Genomic DNA, 17,488 nt, shown 5'->3' on the forward strand with positions numbered 1-17,488 from the left:
CTATACAAAGAAGCATGTCCTACTATATGGATTAGAGGTTAGGTTAACTCTCTTTCCACACTACCAAAGACAAAAAAAAAAAGCCCAACCCGGAAACACCTTTTAAAAAAATTCAACATGCTCCCCCTAACCTGCATCATGAAGGATGATGCTCCCTTTTAAAAGTGTGAACATCACCAAAAGGGTTAAGCAGTTTGTATTTTAAGACACACATACACATATATTTCTGTGTATATATACATATATATACTTTAAGTTACTTAAATAGTATGCACTGATCATAAAAAATGTTTATTTTGAAATATATATTTAAAAAATTTTACAATTATACACATTGCCCTGCAACTTATTTTTTTCACTGGCTATCTCATGGAAATCTTTCCATTAGTTTTATGTATTTATTTTTACTGGCTGTTTACTAATAGATAAAAGAAAGATACTCTATTTAACCTTTGCCTACTGAGGAACATTTATACCATTGCCAGTCTTGAGATGCAGAAAATACCACAGTGAATTTCCTTGTTTGTAAATAATTGCCTGCTGAGTTTGGTAAATCTTTTCCGGAGATTTTGATAGGGAAAGGGTAAAACAACATAAAGGAGACGCCACTGAAGGGGATGCAAGATGGAGATGCCAAAACACACTTCACCAAAAATTTTAGTCTTCACTGAAATGATTCTCTTTATATTGTTCCAAGTATGCTAAAAAATACATATTTTAAGGCTGGGCGCAGTGGCTCATGTAAGCGTGTAATCCCAGTACTTGGGGAGGCTGAGGCAGGCAGATCTCTTGAGGCCAGGAGTTTGAGATCAGCCCGGCCAACATGTTGAAACCCCATCTCTACTAAAAATACAAAAATTAGGTGGGCGTGGTGGTACATGTCTGTAATCCTCACTACTCGGGAGGCTGAGGCAGGAGAATCGCTTGAGCCCGGGAGGCAGAGGTTGCAGTGAGCCAAGATCGCACCACTGCACTCCAGCCTGGGCGACAGAGTAACATTTTGTCTCAAAAAAAATTTTTTTTTAATTATGTAATTTGAACATCTGCTTCTGGCAGTGATGGAATAACTGGTCATCAACTTGCCCTCCTGCCATAAAAAACTAGAAAACTGGACAAAAATATGTGAAACAACTGTTTTAATACATTGCATAGCAGGCAGTATGAAACTGATCCTTGAGAGAAAGGAAACAAAATGAGCCTCCACTTGCCCCAACTTCTATCTTAAAGCAGTTTTCAGACAACAGTGCAAGGAGGGGAAGTCAAGCAAAGCACAGGTGGTCTTGCTGAGTTGAGACAAAGACTGGGGTACAGGTATGCTTAAGTGGTTGGGATTTATAAATCCGACTACCATGAAGGAAAGAGCTACAGAAAGATCTCCAGAAATCTACGTAGATATTCCCTTGGCTTTTGGGCTCAATACTAAATTGTGCCTGCTTATGGTGAAACTTAAAGAGACTGAGTAATGAATGACTACTGGGGAGCTTTAAATCAAAAAAGTCCCATAACTCACACAGAGCTGAGAGACATTTGTGTTCTGACCAGCCAGTGTGGACAGATCTTGTTGATATCCAGAACATTCAGTAGAGACTCTGGAAAAATCAAGCCTTAGTAGTAGGACTAAAATAGCCGTTAAGATAAAATGTAAGATAGAGACCCAACCTAGCAGGCTTACAAACAAGGCTTGAAAGGAATAAGGTGACTGCCGCTAACTTAACTACCTCACAGAAACCAGACTCCCTCAACATTCAACACTCTATAAAAACAGACAACAAAATCTACTCAGCAAATGAGTGTTCAGTTTTATCAGAAATTACCACATATGTGAAGAAGCAGGAAAATGTAACACATAATCAAAAGTAAATCAGTTAAATAGACCCATAAATGACAGAAATTATGGAACTAGCAGAGAAGCACTCTAAAACACCAATTCTAACTATTTTTGAGGATTTAGAGGAGATGAACATATTGAGAAAGTAAATGGTATAAGAAAGAACCAAATGTAATTTTTAGAGCTTAAGAATACATTTGGTAGTCTTTACAGTAGTAGATTAGAAACTACAAAAGAAAAGTTCTGGGAATTTGAAGACAGCAATAAAAAGTATATAAGCTGAAGGAAAGAAAAAAGTCTGGAAAAAAAATAAAAAGAATAACCCATAGGACAGGTCAAACAGATTAACATGAAGGCTATGGAAGCCCCAGGGCAGTGGGTAGAAAAGAAGTTGATCTATACATTTTTTTCCAATTTTGTTCAAAATGATAAATCAGAGATCCAAGAAGTACAGAAAGTAGTTCTGGCCAAATAAATACAAGGAAAATCAAACCAGGGAAGACAGAGAAAATCTTAAAAACCACCAGAGAAAAATATATTACATACAACTGAGAATAAGGAATTTCTGCTGATCTATTATAAAAAACAGCAAGAAGAAAACAAAATGAAGTCTTTAAAGTTTTAAGTGGGGAAACACTGTCAATCCAGAATTCTGTATTCACTGGTAAGGATGAAAATATGCTGTTGCAAAATTCTTTCCTGTATTACCTTACATGAAGTGGTGTAATATGTGAAGATAGTTATACCTTAAGAAAAGGTGGACTGTAATTAATGATGCATATTGTAAACCCTGGAGTAACAACTTCAAGAATAAGATCTATATTAAATATGGCAACCGAATAAACAAAATGAAATTCAGAAAAATAATCCAATAGAAAGGAGGAAAAAAGGAAACAAAAACAGATGCAACAAATACTTCACATCATGTCAGAGGTTATCTCAAAATGGTTCACATACCTAACCAAAGCTAAAGCTATAAAATTTGTAGAATATAGTATAATATGTTCATAATTTGGGGGCAGGTAAAGATTTCTTAGGACACCAAAAGGACAAAACACAATAGGAAAAAAATTATGAATTGGACCTCAGCAACATTAAAAACCGTTGCTTGTCAAAACATCATTTAAAAAGATGCAGACTGGGAGAAAATATTTGCAATCCCATCAAAGGACTTGTATCCATGGTAAATAAAGGACTGGTACAATGAATAAGAAGATAACCTATTTTTTAAATGGCCAAAATATTTTAATAGATAACTTCATGAAAGATAATACTAGTATATACAATGGAAAAATGCCTTCATCAGAGAAGTGCAAATTAAAACCACAATTTAATATCCTTCACCTACTAGAATGGCAAAACATTTAAAAACTGATAATACCAAGTGCCGGAGAGGTAGTGGAACAGGAACACAGTCATACATTGGTTGTTGGGAGTATATAATAGTATCACTTTGAAAAAGTTTGGTAGTTTCTTTAAGGTTAAACATAGACTTACTGATGGCCCAGAAATTCCACCCTTAGATATTTACTGAAAAGAAATAAGACTTGTACAGGACTGTTCAGAGTGCTTTATTTTTACTAGCGCCAAACTGCAAACAACCCAAGTATCCACCTCCAGGTTCATAGATAAACATTGTGGTTTACAGTGGAATACTCAGAAGTAAAAAATGAATGACTTCTACATACAACATAGATTAATCATAAAATCTTGCTAAGCCAAAGAAGGCAGACACAAAATAGGTACTTTGTAATTCCATTTATATGAAATTAAGCAACAGGCACAACTACTCTCTAGGAACAGAAAGCAGATCACTGGTTGACTGGGTCTAGGCATGGCAATAGGAAACTGACTACAAAGGAACAGAAGGGAACTTTTCAGCATAGAAGAAACATCCTGTATCACTGTGGTTGTGGTTAGATGGGTATGTACATTTTTCAAAACTTGTGTCAAAACTTAAAACAGGTGCATTTTACTGTATATAAAATATACCTCTATAAGTTGATTTTTAAAGTAAGATGAAGTATTCACTCTTTTCCCCCATACCAAAAATAATTATATTTTTAAAAGGAGGAGTAATTGCAAACATAATTTTTTGTACCGGTAAACTGAGCATGGGTTGAGCATCCCTAAGCTGAATATATAAAATCCAATATGCTCCAAAATCTGAAACTTTTTGAGTGCCTGTGTGATGCCACAAGTGGAAAATTCCACATATGACTTCACATGACAAGTCATAGTCAAAACACAGTCAAAACTTTGTTCCTTGGACAAATTATAAATATTGTATAAAGTTACCTTCAGGCTATGTGTATAAGGTATATATGAAACATAAATGGATTTCATGTTTAGACTTGGGTCTCTTCCCCTGGATATCTCATGTGTATGCAAATATTCCAAAATCTAAATATCTGAAACCTGAAACACTTCTGGTCTCTAGCATTTCAGATAAGAGATACTCAACCTGTAATTTATAGAGGTGGATCAGCAAAGGTGACTGCTTTGATTTTAAATGATCTGTACTTGGAGGTTTTCTTGTTTATAGAGATCTTGTTAGATTAAAGGTAACATCAGTGATACAGCTGTTTCCTTGATTTGTGTACTTTACATCAAGTGTTGTCTGTGAGACGTAGGCATTATCCCTTTACTGTAAATGGATGCATGGTCATTAACGTGTATGGATTTCAGATAACGAGGAGTTAGCATGTCTCATATTTGAACCTATTTCTTTTTTCTTGACTAAATATCAAATTTAGTACTTCACAGGTTATTTTAAGTATCAAATGAAAGGCTCCTGGTGATATGGTCTAGGTTTTTTTTTTTTTTAGATGATTACTTTCTGTAGTTGTTAATTATATTACTTCACTGATGGTTGGGCCTGTTGGCTCACACCTGTAATCCCACCACCTTGGGAGGCCAAAGTGGGTGGGTTGCTTGAGGTCAGGAGTTCAAGACCAGCCTGGCCAATGTGGTGATGAAACCCTGTCTCTACTAAAATAGAAAAATTAGCTGGGTGTGGTGGTGGGTACCTCTAATCCCAGCTACTTGGAAGGCTGAGGCAGAATTGCTTGAACCCAGGAGGTGGAAGTTACAGTGAGCTGAGATCGCGCCAATGCACTCCAGCCTGGGTAACAGAGCAAGACTCCGTTTCAAAAAAAAAAAAAATTACTCCAGAGATGATACTTCATCGTACATCGCTAATTTGAAAGAAACTCAGGTCATAACTGCTACAGAAGTGACCTAGTTAATGGCAGTTATCATTGTGCTTTCAGAGAATTTCTACTTACAAGTATTTAACCACCAGCAAATATTTGAGTTCCACTTTTGGTTTAGGTACTGTAAATAATTAAAATCATCTTTTAAAAAGCATATGGATATAAAAGTAAATACTGTATAAAAAACTAAAAACTTTGTGAAACATAAATATAAAAGACAAAAAGCAGATTGGGAAAAGTATTTGTGATAAATGTATTAATCCTGTCTGTATTATAGAAGAAATACATGTAGATAGCACAATTGAGATCCCAAAGACTAATATATGCAAAAGTAGGCACAGACTATTCACTGGATATTAAATGCAATCAGAAAACACACAGAATATTCTACACTGCCAACAATCAAATAAATGCACAGAAAAATATTACCAAGGTATTAAATTAGTTATTATTTACAAAAATAAAAAACATTCATCCAAGCCTTACAACCATTTGTCAGGATGTACTCCCAAAGAATAAAATAGTTAAATGTAAAAGAAGAAACCATGAGACCTTTCTAACAAAGACTCAGAATTCAGAAAACGTGAAAGCAAAGGCTGATAAGAGAAATGAAAAACTGGGGATATTTGCTCTTTGTACCACAAAGGGCTAATCTCCCTAGTATTTAAAGAGTGCTTATGAAATGAAGGGAAAAAAAGAGATTAACCCAGTAGCCAAATGGCAAAAGACATGCAAAAATATATCACAGAGAAGGAACTAAACACCTCTTAAACACGAAAAGAGATTCAGCCTCACTCATAAGACAAAGGTATCATTTTTCGCCAAGCATATTGGCAAAAATCTATTAGGTTGGTGCAAAAGTAATTGTGGTTTTTGCCATTAAATTTATTTTGGAGCAAAAACTGTAGTTATTTTTGCACCAAACTGTAATGTAATAAAAGTCATTAACACTCAAAAAAGTAAAATCATGGCATTACTGTCTGTTGGTTTATTCTGATATAAAATAGTAAAAACTGACAGAAAAGGCAAGCAGGTTAAAAATAATAATAAAGGTTATAATGTAGGGCCCCAAGCAAGGCTGACTTTATATGTTAAGAGCTGGAAACAATCAGGTTGGTATGGGCAGGCAAGTTTAGGGAAAGCTTTATGAGAAGATGGAATGTATAAACCACGGATCCTGGTTTACCGTCAATGGGATGGTCAGACAAAGATATCCCTAGATTGTTGGTATGTTGCCTTATTAGTTTGTAGAATGTTTTTCTTTTACTTTTACTGGTGTCCATAACTACATGGTTTTATTTATTCATTTACATTACCTGTTTTTAGAACTCAGGAAAAAACACATTTTAGGGAGAAACCATGGACATTTAAACATGAAAGATGTTCACCTTATAGCTTCATCAAAGTAACGCTTCAGAATGTTTATTACATATGGCTTTTCCAAATTCACTATTTTGTTCCTTTTTTGATGACTGTGATGTACACACTTTTCTACTAGAGCAGTCTTATGCTTTACTGCACATATGTCTATTTTATTAGATAGCAAAGAAGTGGCCTTGCTATTGGCCCTTGGACAAACTAGTTCCAGTAATAATAATAAAAGTGAATGATCATATATTTTCTGACATTCTTTCAGTAAACTTATGTCCTTTTTCTACAAATAGATTTAACATTTAAATGTATCTAAATGCAGAGTTAATTTGGAGGTTTTTGGCAAATATTTGTACGTAAGACCTTCCAGAATCTTAAAATCGCTTATGTAAGTGAAATTCAAATTTTACATTCTTGTATACATTTACTTTTCAAGAAAGTAATTTGTGATTAAAAAAAGAGTTGCATTATCTCTTACTAAACCCGGTAGTGATATTTTTCTTCATAAAAGGTTTACAAGTAAAACCAGTCAAATTAGTGAAAATAAATTCCTTCCCCATATATAGATCATTTTGGTCTGGTCAATAATTCAACTGTCTTAGGTAACAAAACTGTAAAATACAAACTTTTAAAAAGCAATTTTAAAGATTGTTTCTGGAAAGTAAGTTTTTTAGTTTACATTGAACAGATAGTAATAGGCAAATGTCTCATATTGCAGGCGGCTTTAAAAAAAAAAGCAACATATTCTGTTCTAAATATGATTGTCACTGAGTAGAAATCTTGTAATTTACCAGTTTGTACATAGAACATTATAGGAGATAGTCTTTTCATTTAGGAGAAGGTCACCATCATTAATTTTACAACTGATGATTTTATAATAGGTCCTTCTGGTTCTTCATGGTCATTATTGAAGTATAATGCATTGAAGATATGGCCTGTACAAAGGCAGAACAGGGATCTTAATTAGAATTCTGACAAGCCCACTCCAATAAAATGATGAGATTATTTGTAATTGATGTCACAATCAATTACCATTTAGTTCATCATGAGCATTCTAATAGGTCTGGCCTTGGTATTGGCCCCAGGATGTTGCTGAGTGAGTGGCTGCCCTGCTTATGCTGTTATTGAGACATAAGGGCACATTTTCAGTCAGCATCCTAATGACCTCTTTTGAAGTCTATTAAATTAATGACCCTGTCACACTGTTTTGATCTCTTATAACCTCAGTTTGGGGTTTGTATAACAAATTAATATTTGGGAACCATATGATGAAAAAAGATAGGTTTTTTTAAAAGTTGAAACCTTTGATATTTAGTAAAAGTTATTTTATTGTGCAAGAAATAAAAGCAAAAATGCAAGATTAGGATTTGTATCTATTCTATAAAAGAGAACCTTAGGACATTTCTCCCTACCTCTGAATGACATGCTTTTTAATTATAGTACCCAAATTAGGTTTTATCTTTTTTAAAGGGGCTGCATTTCTTCTCTAATTCTAGGTGCCAATGGGTCATGTTTGGTTAGAAGGTGATAATCTACAGAATTCTACAGATTCCAGATACTATGGACCTATTCCATATGGACTAATAAGAGGACGAATCTTCTTTAAGGTACCATTTTCTGCTTAAAATGTAAGGTTTATTTTCTGAGCTAGAAAAAAAGTTTCTCTCAAAATGATCTCTGAAATCTTCAGACTGTCAGTGTACTTAACTGTTGCACTGAATATATTTTATGAACCTGTTGGCTTTAACTTAATAGCCATATGCAGACTTATTCCTCCATTGCCCCGGCTCCCATAAAGATAATAATAAAATTCAAACTACCTTAGCTGTAGCCTAAGAAAATTTTAATTTGAATTTCCAAAAATTCAGTTCTCTCTTGTACAACTCTTCAAACCATGTTCACATCCTGCGCAGGGCATATTTTAATAAGCATGTGCAGAAGAATGGTCTGGATTCAAACTGCCTGTAATGTATGGATACCCCAGTTGAGTAGTATGAGTCAGTAGACTTATCGTGAATGTATGATTGTTAGGGAAGATTATTGTTTTCACTGGCCCCTCCTTTTTATCACAGTCAGTGAGGAGAAAAACATACATGAATACATGGAGCTGTTAGATAATTTACCAGATTGTTTACATTTAAACAGATGCCATATTCAAGTACTTAAATCTAAACCCCTTTGGTTGAAAGTATACAGTTAACTCTTATTTACGAGTAGTAAAAGAAAACACAGACCATATATTCATACATATGTATTCACACACCACACACATATAATTTCGTGTACAATGTTTGAATGTTCCAAACTTTGGAGTTTAAACATATATATACATAAGTTTATTTTCTCAAATCTTACTTTGATGTGGAAAATTTTATTCTTGATTGATGAGTAAGGAGAAAGTGTTTATCTGGCATAGAGAAAAGGGACGGATAGCAAAAGGGAATATGATGATACTATAACATTACTTTCACTAATTGTCTTCAACCTCATTTTGGTTTTACAGATTTGGCCTCTGAGTGATTTTGGATTTTTACGTGCCAGCCCTAATGGCCACAGATTTTCTGATGATTAGTAATCATTTATTCTTTTGACTTGATTATTGTCTCCTTTTCATGTGAATTTATTACTCCCGTTGAAACCATGTACTAATAAACTATTTGCTATTCAGTTTTAGTTGTTTTTTATTGTTAAATGTAAAGAATATTCAACACACATTCTGTTAGTTCAAAATATATAGATGAAAATGTAACCCAAAAAGGTCATCTAAATTTTATGATACAAAAATACTTTGGGAGGGGGAACCTGGATGACTACCTCACTTTTGAATTCTTGTTCTTATAGGTGTAATGAAACTAATCTATTCTTCTTAAATATGCCTCATACTTTAGCAGCTACATTTACAAGTCAGAGTAGTAACTATTCGTATTTATAAGTTCAACCTGACAATGCCAGGTTTGATAAAAAGCTGCTAGTCTACATGCTCAGCCCACTCATTTGAAATTAAGTAAAAATGTTTCTAAAGGATCCCTTAAAGTTCTTTAAATGAGTTCTGACTTCTATTGTACACAAAATATTAAATACATAGAAAAATGCATCTTTAAGTCATATGCCATCTATAGTTGGCTATAGTCAATAATACTTTATAAAAGTTCATTTTATACTCCTCCCGAGTAGTTAGGACCAGAGGCACGCACCAACATGACTGGCTAATTTTTTAAAAATTATTTTTAGTAAATACGGGGTTTCACCATGTTGGCCAGGCTGGTCTCGAACTCCTGACCAAAGGTGATCCGCCTGCCTTAGTCTCCCAAAGTGCTGGGATTACAGATGTGAGCCACCATGCCTGGCCCCAGTATTATATCTTAACACTCCAAAATAGAAAGAGAAATAATGCACCAATTTCAAATCATTATTTTTTAAAAAGCTTCTGGCCAGGCACGGTGGCTCACGTCTGCAATCCCAGCACTTTGGGAGGTTGACATGGGTGGATCATTTGAGGCCAAGAGTTCGAGACCAGCCTGGCCAACATGATGAAATCCTGTCTCTACTGACAAAACTTAGGCCAGGCATGGTGACTCACACCTGTAATCCTAGCACTTTGGGAGGTCGAGGCAGGTGGATCACCTGAGGTCAGGAGTTTGAGACCAGCCTGGCCAACATGGTGGAACCCCATCTCTACTAAAAATACAAGAATTAGCTGCATGGTGGTGGGCACATGTAATTCAGCTACTCGGGAGGCTAAGGCTGGAGAATCACTTGAACCCAGGAGACGGGGGTTACAGGGACCCGAGATCATGCCACTGCACTCCAGCTGGGGCAATGGAGTGAGACTCTTAGAAAAAGAAATAAAAATTAAAATTAAAAAATAAAGCTTCCATTTCCTAAATTACATTTAAATTTGAAGATGGCAGTGTTTACAAGCTTTGGAAATACAGGACCAAGATTGGAGTCAACACTTTCTATAGTTGCCACTTTGTCTTCATTAACTTTGAAATAACCTTATGAATATCCATAACCAGCCTTCCTTATGGGAGAACTGGCCTCACATTATTCACAAAGATTATAGGTGTACAACAGGCCTATAACTTTAGCAACTATAAACATTATCTGTTAGATCAGAAACTTATTAACTATAAAGGAATATGGTGATACTGTTGCCCACTCAAAAGAGGAGACATGCTCATATTAAGAAAATTCTTATTTTGTGTCATGGAAAAAAAAATGGCATCATAAAGTTCTCAGATAGAATTCACCAAATCAAATCTTTTTTTGTGACAACTTGTAAATATAAATTATAAATACAAATAAATAATTATATTCATTCTCTATTAATCTGAGGTGGTCTCTGCTTGATAATTATATGTTTTCTTTGCAAATAATAGGGCTGACAAAAAATCCATTTCCTTGAATGGACAAAGCCCAATGGCCTCTCCTCATCATGTCTCAATACCACAGTTAAAGCATTTCAAGTTGTGAACAATTTTAGTTATAATGAAGCAGTTCTATAATTAATGAACATGTATCACAAGAAATCAGGCTAACTTCTTCTGCTTCATCTTTGGAAACACTGTATTTTCCACCACATCTGCAACTCAGATAAAAAGAGTGATCATCTGCAAAAGAAAACAAAATAACGTTTCAAAGACTTGTAAGTAACTATCTCACTAACACCCTTAAAAGGTGCAGAGTTTATTCCATAGAAATTGTAAAACAAAACAAAGAAGCTCAGTAAAGATAAAATGTATTTAAAGGAGAACTAGATTTCTTGAAAAGGGCAATGTTTATAAAAATTACCTACCAAAGAATCTTTCTCTGTAGAGGAGAGGGATTGAAGCTATGAATTAAAAGTCCAAGGATTTTGGGAGGAGAGGGCATGCTCAGAAGCAACCCATGAAACTTATTTGAAGTTTTCTGTTTTCTTAAAATTCATATAAATTTTACATTTTTTTCAACAATGTATTTGTCTAAAATATTACAGTGAAGGAAAAAGAAAAACAGCCCTACCTGTCTCACTGTTAGGGAAGATGATGCTTTTGCCTGAAGTCTATCCTTTAGAGAAAACCAGACTATTTATCAAGTGCAACATCTGGACACTTCTAGTGTCACACTATTTCAAGAATCTTAAGTCTATAAACACAACACCATGGTTTTTGGTTGTTTTCTTTTTAATCCTGTGGGGTATGTGTGTGTTTCTGTTTGTTTGATTTTTACAAATGACACATGAACCAACAAAATGCTGAAGTGAGATGCCCAAAGGAGGCAATACAGTGCAATACTTAGGCTCCTAATTGTGGAAATTTTAAGTGTGTCATTTTCCTGGGAAGTTGAAATGCTTGTGCCCTTTGACTTAAAAGAATCTCTGATCCATTGGTCATTCCATTTTACTGTCTCTGAGAAGTAACTGTCAAAGGAAAATAACTTATCAATCACATTATTTTACCACCATCATAATTGATTATTAGAAAATAAGTCTCAAAGGACTCATGATTTCATACAATCAAATATCTTCATTCAATTATCAAATTTGATTACATAGATCATATCATATGTAGTTTAAAAAAGCAAAATTCAACTGCCTTGTACCTGCTCTCTTACAAGTTCAGCCTTGGAAAAACTGGCAATTAAATAAGCTAACTTTATGTGTTTTCTTTTTTAATCAGTAAGGAAAATGAATTCATTCACCTAATCCAGCTTTTTTTTTCTTTACCACAATGCCTTTGTTCTCCATACAGAAAAATAATTTAATCCTGAATTCAAAATGCAGACATCTTCCCTAAGCCAACATCTACGTACTAGAGCATGTTCTGAAAGTGAATTTTTAAATTATTAAATTGTCTAAAAATGTACATATTCTAACCATTGATTTTCCTAAGCTAAATCTCCCCCTACCCCCTTGATTTTTTACCACCTCCGTGAACACTGGAAAACAATTTGAGTTGACATGTTCTTGGTAAATGACACAGAGGACACCATGGGCTACTGTGGAGTTTTGTCATAGATGACTCCAAATAATGCTCACTAAAAATTCACATCTTGTAAAAGTTCTGCTTATATTATTATTATACCATCAAGCTTTTAACCAGGTGATAACTTTTACAGAAACCATCATTTTAAATACTCTGAATGAAGGCCAACAAAATGACCAAGCCGTATAACGACTAAGGGTGAAGATTAGCTTCAATATCTGCACAACTCACATACGCCTTTTAAGCATAATAAAAAGGATCATTTCATACTGCCCTTTGATCAGGCAACCAACAATTTGGCTGTGTCTATCCTATAGGGTTTCATGAACTTTTCTCCTGTTTCAGATCTTCACTTTCCATAGCTGTTCTGAAAATGATCCTAAAGGGGATCTTTAAACAAATTTTTCCTTTCCTAGTTGATCACACTTTTTATTTAATTTCATCTCCCAAAATTTATCTTTTTAATTGGGAAAAAAAATCAAAACTTCCATGATTTGTTTTTAAATATTCCTACAAGAATAATGGTTTCATGTAGCTCTTGCTCGGTATTTTCTCTCATTAAGATTAGAATTATTTCCATCTTTAGTTATAAAAACCTAAGCGTCTAAGTGCATCCTATACTTTTAAGATTAACTGTATCTGCTTATTACTAATTCATTGGCTATGGGTTGGATTCTTCTATATCTTCTTTACTGTCAAATTTACTTTAGGGAGTTCCAGGGGCAATAACACATTGATGATAACGCTTGATGATTTTTTGTTGTACATTTCCTTCTATATGTTAGCATTTTCACTTGTATCAGAAAGTCCATGTATTTATTGACCGGACAGATGTTTAAGCCACTAATCCATATTATGTTTCTTCCTTTTCTTTTTAAAAGTTTATATGTATATATATATACATATATACACACACACACATATATATATATAAAATTTTTTGTACAGATGTGGTCTTGCTATTTTTTTGCTTTGTTTTGTTTTTATTTTTTATTTTTCCTACTCTCACAATCTGTTCTCAGAGTCTTCCTATGTTGCCCAGGCTGGTCTCAAACTCCTGACCTCTGTGATTCTCCAAACTCAGACTCCCAAAGTGCTGGGATTCCAGGCTCCCAGCCCGTATTCTCATGTTAAATTAAGATCTTAACATTATATTGTTATATATTTAAAAGGGAAAAAAAATTATACAAACCATTTTTCAGTATTTTCACATTATCATATAAAATATATTGCCCATATCAACTATAGTAAGAACTAATTTAATAAGACATTAAACACATACAAACATACATATACATACCAATTGATAAGGAGACAAACTATATTTTCAAAACATATTTAGTCTCCTTGAAGTTTGTATTTGGCAAAAAATAAAAAGTATATGTGTATATATACATATGTGCATATATATTTTTTTAATTAGGCAAGTCTCCCTGATAAATGACATGTTCTAGAGTGTCCCTTCCACAAACTAGCAGTGAAAAGTCTGTGTCACTAGTGTATTGTTTTCACAGTATTTCTTCCTGTTTACTCTAATGAGGCTGTCACCATCACTAGGAGCCCCAGTTATACAAAACCTCAACTTTACCAATTATTTACTGAATTGAGTTGGGGGCAGAATGGTCCCAGAGGCAAAGACGTGATTCCCTTTCTAAGTTAATATGGCTTGTGACCCACGTCTTAGGGGCACTAAGTTAAGAATTTGCCATTTAAAAAGTAAATTTGGTTTCAGATGGCTCTGTTTTTATCTTCTACCTATCCACACTCATTAGTAGATTTTTATAAACCTTGAGGGAATTTGTACTTCATGCTGCACAATAAGGTTAAAGGGTTAAGAGTATCTAAAGATTCTAGGAAATAGTAAGATTTTCTTCATTTACCTAGAGAAACAAGTAAGTATGGTACTCATGGCTTCCATTTAGTAAAGGGTGTTTCCCAATTTAATGATGTCTAACCAGAACAATTCAAGGAACCATCAGAAGAATGGGGAAACTACATTGAATTTAAGTTCTAAAATTTTAGTAACAGAAAAGCAAAAAAGACATGACTTCATGTTGCATCAAGGGAAATGGCAGATATTCTTTTCTTCCTACAAGACAACCAGTATGTGAGAGTTAAAAAAAAAAAAAAAAAAGCCTCTTAAAAGCCCTGCCCTGACAGTTTATGATTATATATAAAGGGAAAATAAAAATTCTAAGAGGAATTCATCTTGTCAACATTAAAAGGAATGAAAAAAAAACTATCTTGTTTGACATTATTTACCATATTACAATACTACATAGACAGTAATGCAAAAACTAAAGTAAAAAACACAACAAAAAACTCTTATGAAACTTTATGTTCCTAACATCTAATTAGAATATAAAAATAACTGGAAATGAGTCACATAGGAGGATATCAGTCAATAAATAAAGTTTAGAATTAAACAGAAATACTCCAAACAGAAATACCACATATATATAGAAAGCCACACTATTATTCCTTTTTAAGATTTCCAAATGTCCAGTGAGTTTTTTTTTCTTATAGAAAATTCCTAATTTTTTTAATGTTGTCAAAAGAAAAAAAAAATTCCAACCTTCATTCCAAGACATTTCTTCAAGATATACTTGAGCATCTACTGGTCCTATATTTCTTAGATCATCTTCTGTAAAATATAAAACATGACATTTATTGTAAAGCATGATACTTTAGTTGTAACCTTGAAGAATGCTAAAAAGGCAACGCCAGCCTGGTCACTACAATTCTAACTTACCTGTCACTTAAAAATTTAGCCTAGTACTTTTGACAGTAGTGTTAAAGTAACCTGACTTTAGCTGACTGAAAAATCTAGAACATACCATTTCTTATACATTTTAAGTCAAAATCAATCCCATTTTTCACAACCATGCAACATGGAAAAGCATGAAGTTAATTCTGGTGATTCTTTGCAATCAACTAGTGACTTCTATTTTGTAAGCAGTAGGGAAATGTATTTTGTTTGTTTGGCTTTTGTCAGATAAACTAGCTAAGAAAGCAGTGTGGAGTTGGATAAAAATAACTATCTGAACCTTAGTTGTAATATTTTACTAACTTTCTAACATTAGGTGTATCGGTTAGTTCATCTCTAAAACAGCAGTTATGTCTTCTTTTCTGCTTCAGGAGGTTTGCTGTTGACTGAATTGTGTCCCCCTCAAATTAATATGTTGAAGCCTTAACCCATAATTTGACTGTTCTTAGACATAGAGCTTTTAGGAGGTAATTAAGGTTAAATGGAGTCATAAAAGTGGGGTTCTAATCCAGTAGGACTGGTGGCCTTAAAGGGAAGGGATTAGAGAGCGATCTCTTTCCACATGCACCCACACATACAGGAAGGAGCATATGAAGGCACAGCAAGCTAGGAAAACAGCCCTCATCAGAAACCGAAACCAGCACCTCGATCTTGGACTTGCTAGCCTCCAGAACTGTGAGAAATACATTTTGTTTATGCCACCCAGTCTATGGTACTTTGTTATGGCAGCTGAGGCAGACTAATAGAAAGGTGTTCTCCATGTCAAATGAGATCAGACTAAAAGTGCTTTAAAAAATACTGCTGTATCCAAATGTAAAAGGCTATTAATCATTTTACATTTGATTGTTTGCAAGAGATTAACTTAAAGGAATATTTATTTCAATATTTCAGTAACCCCACAACACAAATGTATTGTGTTGATGTTCTATTGCTGTTTCCTGGTCCAAAGTTTTTGTTGCAGACTGAAGGTCCGAGGAAGCCTGGAATTCCACCTACAGTTTGTAACAGGAGCATCTACTCTCTTGCTTAAAACAAGTGTTCTTTGGGTCAAAAATGGCAGCCAAAGATGGGAAGCATTTGTCTTTGTTTTAAAAGGCATGTTCTCACTCATAGGTGGGAACTGAACAATGAGATCACTTGGACTCAGGAAGGGGAACATCACACACCGGGGCCTATCATGGGGAGCGGGGAGGGGGGAGGGATTGCATTGGGAGTTATACCTGATGTAAATGACGAGTTGATGGGTGCAGCACACCAACAAGGCACAAGTATACATATGTAACAAACCTGCACGTTATGCACATGTACCCTACAACTTAAAGTATAATAATAATAAATAAATTTAAAAAAAAAGGCATGTTATATTTCCTGTATGCTTGTATTGTTCTTCTAGAAGTAAATAATTTAAAAAAAGAAGAAAAAAGAAAAACAAAACAAAAAACCCTACTAAAATCCACTCCCCACCCCAATAAAATTTTCTTTAGCTGTCTCACTAGTCTCTTGTTCACTTGCTGAAAATGCTTCCCTTTGTTCTGTGATGTGAATGCCCTCAATTTAATTATATTTAGTAACTGCCTGTTCAAAATTGATTAGTGACTTACATAATTTTAAAATAGATAAAAAGGTTATACAATATTGTGAACTCACCATGGTTTTCTATTAAAGTATGTCAGGTATTATACCACTTCATATTTACTGGGTACCAGTAGTCTATTAGACTGTCCCTAAAATCCAAAGATAAGGATTCTGCCTAGTGGTCAGAGATAGTTCCTCCATCTCTGTATGTCTACTGAATAGCTTATGCAGAATCTATCTGTATGCTAAGTAATTTCTGAACAAAACAATTTAATTCCACACTCTATGTAAAGTACAGTAGGCTATATGCTATTCAGATATTCCTAATTTAAAAAAATTCTATCTAAAATTCTCATGAGTGGGGACAAAAATCTTAATCACATTTTAATTTCTTACTCAGAAGGACCAGGGTTGTTTGCTAGAATTGGGAGATTAAACAGTTTCAGATGTGAGGAATGGGGGTAATAACTGGCACTTAACAAATCCTATTTAGGGGAAAAACAGGTATACATTTCTAACGAAGCCACCTGTATTCCAGGGTATCTTATAGACATTTTAAGAAATTTTGAAATCAATCAAAGCAAATCAGACAAGACAGAAATAATGACAAGATGAATCAGCTTTCTTAATCTAACCTATCTTGAACCCCTGTAATATATTAATTGTACAAAAAGACAACCCATTCATATATATTCCATGATGCCATTTTTTATTTAAAAATAATAAATTAGAAATGACTTGCAAATATAACTGCCAATCTACTGGG

General features: G+C 34.1%; 2 protein-coding genes across 3 annotated transcripts in view; one reads left to right on the forward strand and one right to left on the reverse strand.

Moving 5' to 3' along the window:
* Nucleotides 1-9,083, forward strand: part of IMMP1L (inner mitochondrial membrane peptidase subunit 1) — an 83,275-nt gene extending 74,192 nt beyond the window's left edge. The window contains exons 5-6 of the mRNA XM_025358484.1: nucleotides 7,911-8,021; nucleotides 8,918-9,083. Coding sequence (XP_025214269.1) covers nucleotides 7,911-8,021; nucleotides 8,918-8,986 — 180 coding nt within the window. The 3' untranslated portion in view covers nucleotides 8,987-9,083. The remainder of the gene's footprint in view (nucleotides 1-7,910; nucleotides 8,022-8,917) is intronic.
* Nucleotides 9,084-10,081: 998 nt separating this feature from the next.
* Nucleotides 10,082-17,488, reverse strand: part of DNAJC24 (DnaJ heat shock protein family (Hsp40) member C24) — a 54,004-nt gene continuing 46,597 nt past the window's right edge. The window contains exons 4-5 of one of the 2 annotated variants that reach the window (XM_025356373.1): nucleotides 14,956-15,024; nucleotides 10,082-11,027 (exon numbers count right to left, since the gene is read on the reverse strand). In XM_025356373.1, the coding sequence (XP_025212158.1) occupies nucleotides 10,897-11,027; nucleotides 14,956-15,024 (200 nt within the window). In that variant the 3' untranslated portion in view covers nucleotides 10,082-10,896. The remainder of the gene's footprint in view (nucleotides 11,028-14,955; nucleotides 15,025-17,488) is intronic. The other variant, XM_025356375.1, reaches the window with a different exon arrangement.

This window comes from Theropithecus gelada, chromosome 14 (assembly GCF_003255815.1).
Source record: "Theropithecus gelada isolate Dixy chromosome 14, Tgel_1.0, whole genome shotgun sequence".
In the NCBI taxonomy this organism is placed as follows: domain Eukaryota; kingdom Metazoa; phylum Chordata; class Mammalia; order Primates; family Cercopithecidae; genus Theropithecus; species Theropithecus gelada.